The sequence below is a fragment of the Mercenaria mercenaria genome, chromosome 1, assembly GCF_021730395.1.
Source record: "Mercenaria mercenaria strain notata chromosome 1, MADL_Memer_1, whole genome shotgun sequence".
Lineage (NCBI taxonomy): Eukaryota > Metazoa > Mollusca > Bivalvia > Venerida > Veneridae > Mercenaria > Mercenaria mercenaria.
Genome location: NC_069361.1, coordinates 80079662 through 80099320, shown reverse-complemented (window position 1 = coordinate 80099320; position 19659 = coordinate 80079662). Strand labels below are relative to the sequence as shown.

Sequence of the window (19659 nt, the reverse complement as noted above, 5' to 3'; positions counted from 1 at the left end):
AGTTGAAGTTAGCAACTGCAGTTACAAAACTTGTCAGGGACATGAAGCACCCATTCTTAGTGTTGCATTAGATCCAAAGGAAGAATTCTTGGTACGTTGATCAGTATCTGTTTAGAGAAATAAAAAGAAAGACAGGGATTTTCATCCTTACTGGTATATAAGAGAGGCCAATATTAGGCCACTTCCCAATCCAGAAATATACTATTTTTTCCCAACTGTGCAGAGGTATTTCCCAAAATCATACCAACAGATGTTAACAGTGCACAGAACAAAGTGTGACACCAGTCTAATCCGTTATGTTCCATGGCCTGGATTTTAGTCTGTGTTTCAGGGGTGATAAATTTAATTTGTCTTCTGTGTTTACTTCTGGTTGATTATTTTTCCCAAAATGAACAATTGTCACACATAAATTTCCCAATTTGAAAGGCCAAGGGCCTCTTCCCAGTTTACTGATGAAAAGCCCTGAAAGACATATAGCACTCCAACATTGAGAGCATATGATGTTTATTTGAAATAAAATTGCACAATGTTTCTACACCGAAATGTTAGTTTGGGTTTGTAGATACTCAAAATGGGGTTAAAGATGGCCTCAAAGATAATGATATAACAGAAATGATTTCATATTGTCCAACACTTCATATTCAATTCTGCAGTGTTTTAAATACCGCCACTTCAGTTAGAACAATTTCTTTTTAAGCATTCTGAGGTGAGAAGACTTTAACTGGCATGATTTAAAACTGATAATGGAATCAACTGTGGTCTTAATTTTTTTATTTACAAAAATATGTCCAGTTTCTGGGAATGACATTCGTGAAGTTTAATATTTTGTCGTAATTTGTGTCAATTCTTGTCATTTAGGCCTCCTCGAGTTGTGATGGAACAGTACGAATATGGAAGATGTCGGATCGCTCTCAGATACAGAGTTTTACTCTGATACCTAAATGCAGTGATGCCAGGTAATATCAAGCTTGCTTAGTTATACTGTACATTTTTGTTTTGTGGATTAAAGACCACAGATTCACTTGGAATGTAATTTCAGTTGGTCAAAGGGTGTGGATCAGTAGTACAGTACCGAGTCTTGACATGACAAGTTTACTGTAAAGGAAAAAAGAGGAAACTGTGCTGCTCAGAATTTGGGTTAGGGTGAAGGGAGTGATGCTGGTATTTTCCACATTCATTTTACCATGAGGTTTTACATTTACTCTGTAATACCTTTAGGGTTTTACATTTACTCTGTAATACCTTTTGGTTTTACATTTACACTGTAATACCATGAGGTTTTACATTTACGCTGTAATACCATGAGGTTTTACATTTACGCTGTAATACCATGAGGTTTTACATTTACACTGTAATACCATGAGGTTTTACATTTACGCTGTAATACCATGAGGTTTTACATTTATTCTGTTGTACTGTGTTTACAATTACACTGTAATATTGTGAGGGTTTTACTTTTACTCTATGATAACTTGAGATTTTTTAAATTTCGTGTGGTTTTACATTTATTCTTGAACAGCAGGATGGTGTTTCCGGTGATTTACTCATGCCGGCAAAATCAATCTGCAACCCCTAGGCGAGATGACTCTCGTGCTGTTAATGACAGCCTATAATGTTGTGCACTGATTATATCTTATCGTACATAGTATTTGATAAAAATCACATACCTTTCTGATTGTTCTTTGTTCCTTAAAGTATATTTCCTGTTTAAAAAAAAGTTATTTGAAAAAAGTTATTTAGAAAATAATGTAACGGTATGCTACAAATGATACAACTTAACAGGAACTTTGTTGTTTGTCTTTGAAACGGCATGACGTTGTTTCTTTTTACTGACGTTGATTTGCCATGCATTGTTCGAGTATGCTACAATAAGAAAGAGTGCTGCAAAGAAAGTATTCCATTTTGTTTTATTTATACTATAATTTGTAAGGTATGGTATGCAAGAAACACAGTCTACCACTGGTTGTAGATGCAGTTGGGAGTATCCACCTCTTGGGTAACTGTTTTTGCAGTAACTCAGTAGAGCCTCATTATTGCCAACTTGATATCCCCAACTGCATCTGCAAAGACTGAAAGATTATTATACCTTGTAATACCATAAGGGTTTACATTTACAGTTTGTCAAAGACAATGTGTAGAATGTGTTGGGAACCAGAAAATGGAAAGGTAAGGGATTTTCTGAAAAACATTTTGATCAGCTTGAGCAGTAGTACAACATACGTAAGTATGGTCTTCTCACTTGTTATCTTGTTTATGACATTGAACTGAATTCTTACAGTTTGTAATTGTGGGAGAATAATTTTTGTGGCTGTGTCAACTAAGAATTGAATCACAATACACAAAAAATTACCTCCAGTAGCGGAGATCCATAAATTGCAACTTTAGCCAAAACCGTGACAATCATGCCCACAAGACAATTTTAAAGAACACCAGTATACATGTGAATAGATATTGAATAAAAATCATCAGCAAAGATGGGCGTAGTTATCAGGGTTTTTTCTTGCTGTTTTGGGAACGTGGCCTATACCCCCAAAATGGGGATTTTGACGCGTAATTGTTCCAGATTGGGAAATATTTAGTCCCATAGGATATAGTAAGGATGTGTTTAAGCACTTTCTCATACACTTGTTTCACATTGTACAACCTCTTTAACATACTGCCAGTACAAAATTGTCCATAATTTGGTCAATGTTTGTGCAGTTTTGATGATTTTTAGCTCGACTATTCAAAGAATAGTAGAGCTATTGGACTCACCCATGCGTGAAACTTCACACACTTATTCACTGTGATAAACTGACCTACATTTCAAAGGTTCCATAACTCTATTTTGCTTTTTTACAAAATTATGCCCCTTTTTCGACTTAGAAATTCTTGGTTAAGGTTTTGTATGTAAGCTGGTATCTCAGTAACCACTTGTGGGAATGGATTGAAACTTCACACACTTATTCACTGTGATAAACTGACCTACATTGCAAAGGTTCCATAACTTTTTTGCTTTTTTACAAAATTATGCCCCATTTTGACTTGGAAATTGTTGGTTAAGGTTTTGTATGTAAGCTGGTATCTCAATAACCACTTGTGGGAATGGATTGAAACTTCACACACTTATTCACTGTGATAAACTGACCTACATTGCACAGGTTCCATAACTCTATTTTGCCTTTTTTACAAAATTATGTCCCTTTTTCGACTTAGAAATTCTTGGTTAAGGTTTTGTATGTAAGCTGGTATCTCAGTACCCACTAATGGGAATGGATTGAAACTTCACACACTTGTTCACTGTCATGATCTGACATGCACTTTGTAGGTCCCATAACTCTACTTTGCATTTTTTTCAAAATTATGCCCCTTTTTCGACTTAGCAGTTTTTGGTTAAGTTTTTGTATGTAAGCTGGTATTTCAGTATCCACCTATGGGAAAAGATTGAACTTCACGCACTTGTTCACTTTATGAGCTGATAAGCACTGTAAAGGTTCCATAACCCTTTTTCCCATTTTTACAAAATTATGCCCCTTTTTCGATAGTATTAATTCAATTGACAAGGCTGTTGAATAGTCGAGAGTTGCTGTCCTCCGACAGCTCTTGTTTTTTTAAAATGTAGATTGGGAATTTTTGCACTCATTTTGGGAAAAATACATACTTTTTGGCATTGGGAATATAGCTGAATAACGGCTATAAAAACGGCAACCCCCCCCCCCGGTTATTGAGAATGTTTTTTAAGTCACAAGTAAATAAAACCTCTGTGTAATGCTTATCAGGAAATCTCATTGTGTAGTATAGTGTTTAAAAGATACAAATTGTTTATGATAGTAATGTTTAAATGCAGATACTGTATGTACCTGTCCAGAAGGAAATTCACATGTATGAGAGAGAGACATGGAAGAAAATAGCAACATTAACAGAGTCTTCATTCACAGAGGTAGGTCCTAATGGCAAGATAAACCATTGTAATACTTCGTGATATTTTTATAGTTTAATCAAGGAAAAAATGGCTTGAAGCTGAAATAATGAATTATACAGTAAACCTCGCTTATAAGGAACAGCTTGGGACCTCTAAAAATTGTTCCTTATAATCGAGGTTCCTTATATCCGTATAGCGAACTAATTTCTTGTAACTGAGGTTTGTATAACGAACACAAATTGTATAGCAAACACTATTTGACCGACATTTGATTATGATTATAAGATATGTTGCAGCTCTTACCTTGCTCGGCAGCATGTTATGTGAAAAGGCATCAATACTAATATAAAATAAATGTTCAAATAATTAATACAAAAATGTTAAATTAGACTACCAATTAAAATTTAAAAGTAGGGTGTTTATGACATACAGTGCATTACGAATAGACAACGGCGCCATGCATACGGACTAAAGTGTAAATTATACCCATTACCTATAGTTTTTCTATTGTCCATTTTAGCACCTGCTATAATTTTTACAATTGAAAATTTGGTAAACTGGACTGTTTGCCATTGTTAATCACGCGTAATTAACGCATTTATTTAGGATAGTATGACATGACTATGTCCACGACTGTTTTCGTTTACTATTGTTAACATGAAATACCTAATACATGTGGCTCTCAAACATAATCTCGAGTAAATATATGTTAATGATGATATTTATTTTCTTTTTATCATATCCGCGAAATAACAAACTAAAGATCATAGAAATGAAATAATACGTGTTTATTCATGTGCATAAAAGCGCGTGAAAGTGCCGACGTTACTTAACGTCATCAGCGATTCCCCTGTTTGTTTCCAGTTTTCAATATTTTTTATTCTTTATGTCTGTTCGCTATAACCGAGGGGTTTTCCATTGAATTTCATACTTTGGGACCAGAATAAGTGTTCCTTATAACCGAGTGTTCCTTATAACCGAGTTCCCTATAACCGAGGGTTTTTATATTGAATAAAGAAGGAATTAGATCGGGGAATTGAAAACCGTTCCTTATAACCGAGTGTTCCTTATATCTGAGTTCATTATAAGTGAGGTTTACTGTAATTACATGTACTAATTATAATAGTGTTCTGAGTTAAGAAGCAGACCTGTACTGGTCTTTGCTAGAAGTTGTTAAGATGTTGTGCTAATGAGTATGTTTTGGAAACATTAAATTGTGTATAGTTAGCAGTATAATTTCGAGGACACCTATTTCCGCAAATACCTTCGTGATTGTCTATATGAATTAAACTAGATGGTTTAAATATCGGTGGTTATTTTATATCAAAATGTGTTAATTTAGCATTCCACTGAAAAACTAGGGTTTAAGTCGGCAGATGATGTAGAATTTATATCTGCAGATAAAACAGGATTTAAAAGTATGTTTCTGTGTTTGCAGCATGTATCTGTACTGGCAATGAGCCCGGATGGGAAGTACCTAGCCGCAGGGGGATCTGATGGTTGGATCTGTATATTCAGTGTACAGTCCAAGAAATGTGTAGATAAGTAAGTTCACTTTATAACACTTGATCCTTGAAGAAGTAGATTCTCAAAGGATAATAGAGGTAGCACTAAGTTCTAATTAAAATGAGTCTGTGTCCAAACTGATTTAAAAATTCAATCAAAGATGAAGATTTAAAGAGCCATCAGCAGCACCCAGAACACCCTTTTGATACACATTATGACCTTCAAATATAGATAAGAATATAAACTGACATACAGTATACATGTCATTTTCTCTCCAGGGCTTTTTCAACCTGTCTCACAGGGCCATTCCCAATGCCAAATATGCTCCATTTTTCCCAATCTGGAGCAAAAAATTCCAAATCCAATGAAAAATTTCCCGACTGAAATCAGGTACTTTCTGTTATTTAAAGAAAATTCTTGCACAGTAAGTTTTGTTTGCCAAGGAAATCAAACAAAATGTTGGAAAAACCAACTGGTTTCGATTTTTAATAACGTGACGTCTGCAACCTCGGAAAAAATTAAATACAAGATTTTGCTGAAGAAATGTATGATTTATATGCAAAAACCCCTCAGAATGCATAAAAACATAAATATTAATTGAATAAAGTACCCAAAACATGTCGACAGGTAGTTCTTATACCATTAAAATCAATTGTCACATATTTTCGCGACACAGTTTTTTCACTCGAACATACATGCACTTTGCCACTCTACTATTTGGAAAATTTCAGGTATAATTTTGGTGAAAAAAAAACAACTGTAAACAAAATGTTTAAAGATGACAAATGAAGAGTTACTGTATTTTTTGGCAATATTGGAAGACAACCCTGAAAATAAAAATTCTCAAAATTTCACAAGGGGATACTCTCTACCAGTAAAATTTGAAACTGAAGATTTAAACTAATATATATTGATTAAAACCTCACTTGATTTGTCGATATATTTTCCCAATTTCGACAATTTACCACGTTAAAAATTCCCAATATGACCAGGGGCTTTTTCCCCCAAAACCCTAGAAAAAAGCCATGCTCTCTCAGCTTTTAACAAAATGCATAGACACAGGAACAAAAAGGCATACCTATTTGTATATTGAGCATAAGAATAAGAAACTAGGAAAGGCATATTTATTTGTATTTTATACATAAAAATGAGTAAAGGCTTTCCTTTTTGTATTTTATACATTAAAGCTTTCCTGTTTGTATTTTAGACATAAAAATGAGAAAGGCTTCCCTTTTTGTATTTTATACATTAAAGCTTTCCTGTTTGTATTTTATACATAAAAATGAGAAAGTTTTGTCTATTTGTGTTTTAGACATAAGAATGAGAAGGGCTTGTCTATAATGTCATTGGCATGGAATCCTAAAGGGAACATGGAGCTTGTCTTCTGTGATAACCAGGTAACTAGGAGGATACAGTTTACTTGTTTCAACTAGTGCATACTTCAGGTAAAGCATGGATGGTGAATAGCTCTTGAAAAAATACTGCTTGCTTAAGCAATTTAAGTACAATGAGGACCTTCATAGCATTGTACTGAAATTGGTTAGTTAGTGGTTTGACCAAAGAAACTATGACTGGGATTTTTATGCCCCCGAAGGGAGGCATATAGTTTTTGAACCATCTGTCTGTCTGTCGGTCTGTCCGCAATTTTCGTGTCCGATCCATATCTTTGTCATCAATGAATGGATTTTCAAATAACTTGGCATGAATGTGAGCCACAGTAAGACGACGTGTCGCGCGCAAGACCCAGGTCCGTAGCTCAAAGGTCAAGGTCACACTTAGACATTAAAGGATAGTGCATTGATGGGCGTGTCCGGTCCATATCTTTGTCATCGATGGATGGATTTTCAAATAACTTGGCATAAATGTGTACCACTGTTAGACGACGTGTCGCACGCAAGACCCAGGTCCGTAGCTCAAAGGTCAAGGTCACACTTAGACATTAAAGGATAGTGCATTAATGGGCATGTCCGGCCCATATCTTTGTCATCGATGGATGGATTTTCAAATAAATTGGCATGAATGTGTTCCACAGTAAGACGACGTGTCGTGCGCAAGACCCAGGTTCGTAATTCATAGGTCAAGGTCACACTTAGACGTTAAAGGATAGTGCATTGATGGGCGTGTCCGGTCCATATCTTTGTCATCGATGGATGGATTTTCAAATAACTTAGCATGAATGTGTACCACAGTAAGACGGCATGTCACATGCAAGACCCAGGTCCGTAGCTCAAAGGTCAAGGTCACACTTAGACGTTAAAGGTCATTTTTCATGAAAATGCATTAATGGGCATGTCCGGTCCATATCTTTGTCATTCATGCATGGATTTTAAAATAACTATGCATGAATGTGTGACACAGTAAGACGACATGTCGCGCGCAAGACCCAGCTTCGTAGGTCAAAGGTCCTAAACTCTAACATCGGCCATAACTATTCATTCAAAGTGCCATCGGGGGTATGTGTAATCCTATGGAGACAGCTCTTGTTAGAAACTTACTACGAAGAATTTGTTAATTTAAATTGATAAAGGTTACAGATAAGTGATAAAACTGTTTAAAGTTTACGTAATTGTCTCTTAATTTCAGGGTCAGCTTGGTCAGCTGTGTGATATGTCACTGACAGAGAATAAACAGGTTAGTTCAGATTTTGAAATACGGGTATATGTTTTCATCTAGAGTAGATACATTTAAATTTTTTAACGTATAATTGCTAATGGAGTGCACAAAACAAATGCTCTTTTGTGGAAAAAAACTTGTGCATTCTCTGTAGCTTCATTAAAATTTCATGAATGAGCAGCTGCTCAGTGAAGTCTTTGTTAGCCACCTGTAAGAGGAAACAGTTTAGTGCAAAAACAGATATTTACTTTACTATTAGATGAATGTCATAGTTAAAATTACCACTGTAGAGGTCACAAATATCATCCATTAGTAAGTATAATTTGCCTAGTTGACTTTTAATTTACAAATGCCTCTAGCCCAGTAAAGTCAGCGGTTGAATTTTTTGTGCCAATTTTGAACATATTGTTTTGATACAGGATGATGAGGGCAGCAGTAAGGTAGCGAGTGGTGTTTTTGATGACGAGGATGATGATTTCCTCATTCAAGCCACAAATGATGAAGATACGATGGCAAGTGATGATGACATGACGGGTGTCACGCCAAAAGCTACGCAGCCTCTCTTCTCAGATGATGATGGAGGTAAAATGTATTTTGAGTTTAAAGGTTGAAGCATAGTAACCATGGATACAGATAATTTATAATTGAGCCAAACCATGAGAAAACCGACATAGTGCGTTTGAGACCAGCATGGATCCAGACCAGCCTGTGCATCCGCGCCGTCTGGTCAAGATCCATGCTGTTCGCTTTCAAAGCCTATTGCAATCAGAGAAACCGTAAGCGAACAGCATGGATCCTGATCAGACTGCAGGCTTGTCTGGATCCATGCTGGTCACAAATGCACTATGTTGGTTTTCTCACGGCATGGCTCATATAATCACTTTGAAGTGTCATTACTGATCCGCTACCTTCCATTCATACAGTAGAAGTAATAAGATTTATGCATTTGTGTCAGATTGGGACAGACTCGTTGACATTCTAAGTGCAAATTCAAGTTCTGTAACGACTTAAACCGTAACACATATGCCTAAAAAAAAATATTTCAGATAGTATACCGGAATTTAAGAAGGCTGATGATGATGATGCTTCCAGTGTTACCTCTGAGAAGTCTGAGCCCCCTAGACCTGAGGTTCGCATTGAAGGGTTTAAACCCACACCTCTACAGAGAGCATTCCAGCCAGGCTCAACACCCGAACATCTCACAAGTAGATTTATGGTTTGTAATTGAAATATTACAGAATATTATCAGTCAGTTGTATCTAAATTTAAATAATAATTTGATATATACTAGCTTCTTTGTAGTACACAAATTGAAATGGAAATGGCAGATGAACACAATTGAAGGATAATAGACAAATAGAAAAGTATATTGTAGTCACATAATGCAATTTTGACGTCTGCCTGAAGTTATCTTGGAGGGGTATCTGTGATCTTTCTCCAACATAAAAGGCTTCCATTTGACCAAACATTTTCTCAGCGTAGTTACATTCTCAACAGCAACAACCAAAAATGCCAAACAAGAGGACTTACAATTACATTGTATAGTATCATGGAAGCATTCTGTTTATGGCAAACTTTATCGCCTTATTTCCTCTCGCTATAGACAGTATAACTTGCCAGGTCTGTACACTCAATCACAAATGGTAGAGCCATTTTAAATAGGAAGTAATGAAATACAGAAATATTATGTGTATATATACAAGGGAAGTTATCAGACATTCTGCATTAAATGGCATTTGATCAGTGGTCAGATTATCCCATCTACTAAGTTCTAAAAATTCATTTAAGGAGGTAGGTTACCTTGTTACAAGGGTAAATTCAAATTAGTTGAACCGCAGCATGTTTTTGTATTTCGTGTTGTATGAAGTTTTAACTGCTACAATCTCAATTTCGTTTGTCTCTGCCCCTTCAAGTTCAATTTTTATCCAGGTTTGAAGAACATGACCCTCCAAAGGTATTTCATATTGAAAGAAGAAGGAAAATACGGATATTTAACACTTTTCAGTGTATTTTAGTTTCACTGATATCCATAGAAGTCTGCATAATTGATAATTTTACTGGTATGCATGTTATCTTTCTAATATAAGCTTAAAATGTATATGTCGCGGGGCTCGTGTTTCCATGGTAACGCATTTTCTCTCATTTTTAAACAACTATGTATAAAAATAGGGGTTTTCGACGGCTTCAGTGCCATTCTGTTAATGACCAACATGAAGTGTTTGGGTAATATTATTAGCAAAATACCAAGCACTTTACATGGTACTCTATTTTTCTTAAATTTTAAAGTAACCATGGCAACAGAGATGTTTAAAATAGCTTATATCTTGCTGTTTGTCGTAATTTCTTTTTAAAAAATATTGAATAAGATTATCTTTCTAGTTGATGTAGCTTTAAAACATATTATTTCTAACGTAAATTACATTTTCGTGTTTTTTGCATTTATTCAAACAAATTTCACAGCTTAGAATACGTACAGCAGTACCCCTCGTCTGCTATTTTTCATGGCAAAATCGTTCAGCGTGCTGCTATTATTCTCATGGCTATTGTTGAAATGAAAATAAAAAGCCGGAGCTGTGTTTCTTAAATAGACCAGTGTCAGCGCTTTTGAATTTTACATTTAGATACATAGGTCACGGGCTTCGTTTCCATGGTAACATCAATTCAATTCATGAAACCACAATTTTCTACTGACATTTGAACAATTTTAGATCTTAGTTTTAGTATATAAGTAACAAATTATCAACGGAACCTGAAAAATAGATATTACAAATCAAACGGCTAGACTTTTTATTTGAAAATGGCCGTAACAAGTAACCTTTCACCCAACTATATTCCAAATAACATCGGTTGCCATCATCCATTTTCTTACATTCCGCATAACATTTCAATATAACTACATAAAAGAAGCTAAATATTGATTATTATTCAAAGCAAAAGACTCATAAAAAATATTTCAGCAAATAATGGTTATTTGAAAATAGTTAAAATAAAGAAAATGTACAAAATTACGTACTTTCAAGATAAAAGCTATTGATTTTGCGCGGTAACTGACACGTAACGTCATGACGTCAATGACGTCATGTTAAGGCAACATTGTTTTGAAGCGTTTCTGTGGCAATTTATCCATTATTTCTGCATAAAGCATCAGATCGAAAACAAGTTCATGATTTGTTTTCAGAAGAATGAATATACAAACACATTTAGTTTGTCGTAAACGTCATCGTAAATCGTCACGTTAGCTTCCGGTTGGACATGCGCACATACAAATATGAAGGTCACCTACCTCCTTAAGCAAAATATCGAAATTGGAAACACTGAGCTTTCAAGTCGCAGGGCTTTGGCTTTGAAAACTTTAAAAAGTTATTACCAGTATTTGATTTTTTTCTCATTTCCTTCGGGCAGGTGGGGAAATTCAGTTGGAGTTGTGAGACAGAACAAAAATGATGAGAGAATTCTATAGATATAGAGTTCCACGACACGTCCATACATCACGCTATGCATGTTATGAACAACTTTAACACACTATGGCAAGATCTTTCTACGAAGCTGTAGTACTGGCTACAGAAGGAGATTCTGATACATAAAGGGTTAGTGAGCTTTCTACAGCCATGTGTTTAGTAAAGATAAATTTATATAGTTCCCTGTTTATAGATATGAATTAACTGTATGCCTGGGTAGAACCACTGACCATCTTTAAGCCAGCTTGTTGGCTTCCTCACTTGAGGAATTCTACACCCCAGGTGAGGCTTGAACCCACATCTGAGAGGGGCAAGTGATTCGGAGTCAGTGACCTTAAGCACTTGGCTTTGGAGTCCCTTGGTGATCATATTTAAAAAGTGATGATAATACAAAAAATTCTGTTAGGGCTATTCCAGAAAACATATGTCCCCCCCCAAAGGGAAGGCACTTTCAAAATTTGGCCCAAACCCCCCTTCAGAAGTTTATTTGACGAAAAAAGAACCCCCATTAGAATATTTTTCAGCTATTAACTTATTATCATATGGGTATCTATCTTTGTGTACATTCTATTGTTGTATATTTAGAACCGCCAGAATTACTTTATACAGCTCATTTATATGTTATGAAGTGATTGGATTAAGAAGTGTTGCTGAGAAATCTTCTGCTCATTCAGACTTTTGACTGTATCAGCAAAATGGCCTTATAAGAAGTTGAGTAAATGCGTACATTCTTAATGAAGGTTTAATGAAGCTCTTAATGATAAATGAATTTAGATTTTCTTTGCTTTTGTAATGGGATTTCAGAGTCAAATAACAAGTCATGTACTTAATTTGCAGTGATTTTAAACTGCTCTACATTCTGTTGTGTAAACTTACAGCATCATTTCTCATCATGGGACAACAACAAGGAATGGAGCATCAGTATGCCTGATGATGAGGAGATACTGTGTCACCTAGGTGAGGGATGGCTAGCAGCCGCCACTGAGGCACGGAATCTCCCCTCTTCTCCGTAGCTGGGGTACAGAAGGAGATATTTGCTCTGCCAGGACCGGAAAGTGTGTATGAGTGGACATCAGAACCAACTGATAGTTGTTTACCATAGAGGGATGGGTATGTGCTGTTAAATGATCATTATAAATAAATTCAGTATGTTAACGTCTGTGTTGTTATAGGTTTTACCAGAAAAAATCTTTACTGTTCCCAAAACCAGACTGAAATTGAGATGTTTTGGGAACTTAAAGCTTAAAGAAAAAAACATGTGAAATCGAATAAAATTTAGTTCTAAAATATGTCTTTCAAATTAAGTGACACCCAAAATGGCTACTTTGATAGAATTAATCAAATACAAATATCTATAAAAAATGAGTCTGAAAATTGCTAACACTTCGAAGAAATAACAGTTTCTTTTTTTGGGTTATACATTTTTGCTTTTATTAATTGAGAAGGGATTCCAGTTACCTGCGTATTGGTTGAAAGAATGACAGTTGGCTGTGACTAAGGATGATCATGAATATTATGCTTAATTACATCTTCATTAAAAGATTTGACCAAATATTAGATGAACCATGATGTTTGTAGGTATACCAGGTGAACAATGTCTAGGTGTCACATTACTGGATGTACGGGAATGGAAGAGGGACATCCATGGAGAGCCTTTACCTCTGTCATCTAAATCTACACTAGTATGGGCAGGGTGAGTAAGTCTGCATAATTTGGTGCTAGAATATTTAGAGCATATTTAATAGGAACTATTCAGAGAATATAAAAAAAAAGTGTTTGCACATTTGGCAAAAGTTGTTTCACTGCCATGAATTTCATGTATTAAAGATTGTTTGTCTGTTTTGTGTCTGTACATTCATGGTAGTGGCTACTTGTCAATAACAGTTTCATTTAGTGTTTTCAGGTATTATATTGACTCTCTAATTAAGCATACATAGTGTGTAGCAAAAGGCCCACATTCATTTCTTGCCTTGGTTATTATTGACTATGCTTATAAAGTTTTTGGAAATGGAGAAATTATGTTTTAGGTATGTAGTACATAGTGTTTTCTTCATTATTTGAATAGTCCCAATAAAAATGCAAAATTTATCTTGTGTAATTAATTTGTAATTTGCAGGTTCTCGCTGAAGGCACTCCATTCTATATGGACTCTGCTGGTATTTCGCATGTTGGGTAGAAATACTGGTAAAACATGGTGCAAGTTCCCAAAACCCCAACACACGTAAGCTGCCTTTACTTGAATTTATACTTAATTTATAAATTTTTGGCTTAATTCTGATGGAAGTTTGAAATGTATTTAGTCACTTTTAAGATGTTTCCCTTTTTACAAACCAAAACTGACCTTTTAAAATGTACGAATGGTTTTAGTGTCAGTAGGTCAACTGCAAACATGGATGAGCAGCGAACAGTGAAAATATACCTCTAAAATGTGATGGGAAAAAGGAAAGAATTTCAAGTATGGATCCTACAATAGATGTCATGATTTTCTTGCATTTACTGCAGTTGTTTGGGGATGCCATAGCATGCTAAGTCATACTGCTTTTGATACACTTTTTAGCAGTGGTGTCATAATTCATTTTTGATTTAATATTACAGGCCAAAGGGAAATCTGACAATTATTGGATTGTTGGTATACATGAAAACCCTCAGCAGATCAGGTAAGATCCCTCTATTATTGGGTGTATTGCAATAAAATCCAAATTTTCTGCTCAAGATTGTTTTCTGTGATTTCGAATAGATTTACTACATAGGGATTGCCAATTATTTGTATATGGTCTCCATCATAAGAACTATGATCTTTCAGATTTCATATTTAAGACCTTTCAGTATCAGTGTTGATAACATTGACAGAAAAAGAAGTCACAGAATCTTTTGATATCTTGGATTTTGTTCCACAGGTGTATACCATGTAAAGGCTCTAGATACCCTGCAACGTTACCCAGACCAGCACCAGTTATACTGCCCTTCCAGATACCACTGTGTGAACTCAATACGGAGAAAAGCCAATATGAGGTACATGTCAACAACTGTTCATGTATCCAATACTGTGAAATATTCAATTTTAATAAGCCCAACAAAAAAAAACGTAAAATTAAACTTTCTCTAATTGTTATTTCATATGACTGGGCATTGTGTCAGCAAATCAAGATTTTTATTTATTATGCCATGAAGCATTGATTCTTGATTTATCAGTGTTGTGATTATTTTAGTACATGGTTAAAGAATTATGTTTAATTATTATGTTTATGAAATGCGTTTAGATTAGGCTCAGTGATTAACTTGGTGTAGTTTTCCAATGATCAGAACCAAGAGTAGAAATAGAAAACATGATATTCATATGTGTACTGACATTACTTGAATATTTTCAGGAGTTGCTATGGAGGACAAACCTGTTATCCCCCGGTCACTTTGATCACTGGACAAGACAAAGGGTTTGAGTATGACGAGACCATCAAGGCCGAGGCACTTAAACCTGCACAGGAGGCACTCATGAAACTGTTTGCTGTAAGTACAGTCTGTATTTGTACCGCTCGTTTTCAGTGCTTCTAGTTACAGTTTACATTTTACGACTTAAATAGCCTTGAGGAAAAAGGATCATTAATTGATTTCCAGATTAAAAAAAAAAATCCAATTGGGGTAAGATCTGCAATATTTGTCAAACTCCTGATTCTCAAATAGGTTAGAATCCATTCAAACTGTCAGAAGACCATCAGTATTACATGTAAGAACTGAATTTTTCAAGGGGCCATAAGCCCTAAAGTGGCAGACATTTTTTAACTTGTAATATATTGATAGATGATTATTTTCATGGGAGTGTGTTCAGTGAATACTTGTTATCTACAAAATGTAGATTACTTTGATTAAATGGAAATGTTCAAAGTGAAAGACATGAAATTTAGATATTCTGTCTGTGCCTACTTAAATATATAATACCTGTTTCAGCTCTCTGCAAGATCAGAAAGGGAGGCTCGAGCTTTAGAAGTGTGTGATATGATGTCAGACCAGCATACGTTACAGTTAGCCATCAAGTACAGCAGTCGGATGCGATATATGCAGCTGGCACAGAAGATCAGTGAACTGGCTGTCAGAAAGGCTGAGGAGGAGGAAGCCAAACAGTATGCTCAAAGGTTTAAACATAACAGTTAAACTTTAATGATAACCTTGTATATGACCAAACTGCCGCTTGATTTAAAGCCATTTACTCTATAGCCATTATGTAAAAAGTTATCTTGCATACCTATTGTTGACTTTCAGAATTACCCCAGAGTGTAGTGTATCATAAAAGACATTGTGTCTGAAATCATTTCCTTTACGTGTGATTCTTGTGGAAAAATTGGCTTTTACTTGCAGAGAAAATGTCAGTACTGGTACTGAATAATCATTGGTTAGGTCACGATTTTACTGTCTTAAGTAGCAAGCTATGTGACAGAGTTGTTGTATTCACTTATTGATATTTTGATAGGTTTTACTTTTTAGCTCACCTGAGCAATGCTCAGGTGAGTTTTTCTGATCGCTCGATGTCCGGCGTCTGTCTGTCGTCTGTCTGTCCGTCAACATTTAGCTTGTGTATGCGACAGAGGCTGTATTTTTCAACTGAACTTCATGAAAATTGGTCAGAATGATAACCTTGATGAAATCTAGGCCGAGTTCGAAAATGGGTCATCTCGGATCAAAAACTAGGTCACTAGGGCAAATCAAAGAAAAACCTTTTGTATGCGATAGAGGGTGTATTTTTCAAATTTAATCTTCATGAATATTGGTCAGAATGATAACCTTGATGAAGTCTAGGCCGAGTTTAAAAATGGGTCTCTTGGGTCAAAAACTAGGTCACTAGGTCAAATCAAAGAAAACCTGTGTATGTGATAGAGGCTGTATTTTTCAGTTGACTTCAAGAATATTTGGGCAGAATGATTGCCTTGATGAAATCTAGGCCGAGTTTGAAAATGGGTCCCTCTGGTTCAAAAACTAGGTCACTAGGTCAAATCAAGGAAAAACCTTGAGTAATGCGATAGAGGCTGTATTTTTTAATTTATCTTCATGAAATTTTGTCAGATTAATTACTTTGATGAAATCTAGGCCGAGTTCGAAAATGGGTCACCCGGGTCAAAAAACTAGGTCACTAGGTCAAATCAAGGAAAAACCTTGTGTATGCGATAGAGCTGTATTTTTCATTTTATCTTCATGAATATTGGTCGGGAAAGATTACCTGATGAAATCTAGGCCAATTTGAAAGTGGGTTATCTGGGGTTTAAAAATAGGTCACTAGTCAAATCAAAAAACCTTGTGCATGCAATAGAGGCTGTATTTTACAACTGATCTTCAGAAATTTTGTCAAAAAAGATAGCCTTGATGAATCTAGACCAATTTTGAAAATGAATCATTTTGGGTCGCAAAAATAGGTCACTAGGTCAAATCAAAGAAAAGGTTTGTAATGCGATAGAGGCTGTATATTTTAATCGAGGTTTATGAAATTTAGTCAGAATGATTGCCTTTTATCAAATCTAGGTCAAATTTGAATATAGGTCATCTTAGCTCAAAAACTAGGTCATTAGGTCAAATTGAAGAAAATGCTTGTTTACACTTAAGAGACCACATTTTTGATCCAATCTTAATGAAAATTGGTCAGAATATTTGTTTCCATGAAATCACTATATCAAACATGTTTACACTGTTATGGTGTTTTTATCAGGTGAGCGACCTAGGGCCATCTTGGCCCTCTTGTTGTTTGTTTTTGTGTTTTTTGTGTGTGTTTTTGCACACTGCACAACAGCTGGTTAATTGATTAATGATACTGAGTTTGAAAGACTTGCCTTCCAACACCTGAATTGAGTCTCAACTTGGTATTATTTATTTGGAAAATTAGATCTGTTTCCATGTGTGAATGTGACTGGAATAAGGCTAAAAGTGGCACCTGGGTTCCTCCCCCAACTGATAAGCAACAGTGTTTATGTCTGTTCTCTAGACTCTTATTATACCCCCACCAAACATGTTTGAGGGGGGTATATATGAGTCAGTTTTGTCGCGTCCCGTCCCGTCCCGTCCCGATATCTATTATCTCAGTTATTTCCAAATGGATTTTATTCAAACTTAAAATACATGTTCCACCTTATCACCCACATCATGTGACACAAGGTGCATAACTCTTGACACAAGTTTTCATGAATTATGTCCCCTTTTACTTAGAATTTAAGGTTAATTTTGTTGTATTTTCACTATATCTCAGTTATTACTAAATGGATTTGATTCAAACTTAAAATAGATGTTCCACCTCATCACCCACATCATGTGACATAAGGTGCATAACTCTGACACCATTTTTTTTATGAATTATGCCCCTTTTTTACTTAGAATTTAAGGTTTATTTTGACGTTAGTTTCACTTTATCTCAGTTATTACTGAATGGATTTGATTCAAACTTAAAATAGATGTTCCACCTCATCACCCACATCATGTGACACAAGGTGCATAACTCTGACACCAAGTTTTCATGAATTATGTCCGCTTTTACTTAGAATTTAAGGTTAATTTTGTTGTATTTTCACTATATCTCAGTTATTACTAAATGGATTTGATTCAAACTTAAAATAGTTGTTCCACCTCATCACCCAGATGATGTGACATAAGGTGCTTAACTCTGACATAATTTTTTTATGAATTATGTCCCCTTTTACTTTAAATTTAAGGTTGATTTTGATGTATTTTCACTATATCTCATTATTACAAAATGGATTTGATTCAAACTTAAAATAGATGTTCCACCTCATCACCCACATCATGTGACACAAGGTGCATAACTCTGACACCAATTTTTCATGAATTATGCCCCTTTTTACTTAGAATTTAAGGTTAATTTTGATGTATTTTCACTATATCTCAATTACTACTGAATGGATTTGATTCAGACTTAAAATAGATGTTCCCCCTCATCACCCACATCATGTGACACAAGGTGCATAACTCTGACACTATTTTTCTTGAATTGTGTCCCCTTTTACCTAGAATTTAAGGTTAATTTTGATGTATTTTCACTATATCTCATTCTGATTGGCTTAGAGCCAAAGGGAAGTAACCTTTTTTAGCTCACATGTCACAAAGTGACAGTGTGAGCTTTTGTGATCACGCAGCGTCCGTCGTCCGTGCGTGCGTCCGTGCGTAAACTTTTGCTTGTGACCTCTCTAGAGGTCACATTTTTCATGGGATCTTTATGAAAATTGGTCAGAATGTTCATCTTGATGATATCTAGGTCAAGTTCGAAACTGGGTCACGTGCGGTCAAAAACTAGGTCAGTAGGTCTAAAAATAGAAAAACCTTGTGACCTCTCTAGAGGCCATATTTTTCACAAGATCTTCATGAAAATTGGTCAGAATGTTCATCTTGATGATATCTAGGTCAGATTTGAAACTGGGTCACGTGCCTTCAAAAACTAGGTCAGTAGGTCAAATAATAGAAAAACCTTGTGACCTCTCTAGAGGCCATATTTTTCATGGTATCTGTATGAAAGTTGGTCTGAATGTTCATCTTGATGATATCTAGATCAAGTTCGAAACTGGGTCACATGCCATCAATAACTAGGTCAGCAGGTCAAATAATGAAAAAACCTTGTGACCTCTCTTAGAGGCCATATTTTTCATGGGATCTGTATGAAAGTTGGTCTGAATGTTCATCTTGATGATATCTAGGTCAGGTTCAAAACTGGGTCACATGCGGTCAAAAACTAGGTCATTAGGTCTAAAAATAGAAAAACCTTGTGACCTCTCTAGAGGTCATACTTTTGAAATGATCTTCATGAAAATTGGTCAGAATGTTCACCTTGATGATATCTAGATCAAGTTCGAAATTGGTTCACGTGCCGTCAATAAGTAGGTCAGTAGGTCAAATAATGAAAAAACCTTGTGACCTCTCTAGAGGCCATATTTTTCATGGGATCTGTATGAAGGTTGGTCTGAATGTTCACCTTGATGATATCTAGGCCAAGTTCGAAACTGGGTCAACTGTGATTAAAAACTAGGTCAGTAGGTCTAAAAAAAGAAAAATCTTGTGACCTCTCTAGAAGCCATATTTTTCACAAGATCTTCATGAAAATTGGTCAGAATGTTCACCTTGATGATATCTAGGTCAAGTTCGAAACTGGGTTATGTGCCATCAAAAACTAGGTCAGTAGGTAATATAATAGAAAAACCT

General features: G+C 35.5%; 1 protein-coding gene across 2 annotated transcripts in view; it reads left to right on the top strand.

Annotated features, from left to right (window-relative positions):
* The window catches only part of LOC123532651 (WD repeat and HMG-box DNA-binding protein 1-like), a 98050-nt gene that overhangs the window by 70447 nt on the left and 7944 nt on the right, over positions 1-19659 (top strand). Inside the window, exon 20 of one of the 2 annotated variants that reach the window (XM_053552193.1) lies at positions 15421-15593. In XM_053552193.1, the coding sequence (XP_053408168.1) occupies positions 15421-15593 (173 nt within the window). Of the gene's footprint in view, positions 1-15420; positions 15606-19659 lie in introns of both variants that reach the window. The other variant, XM_053552180.1, reaches the window with a different exon arrangement.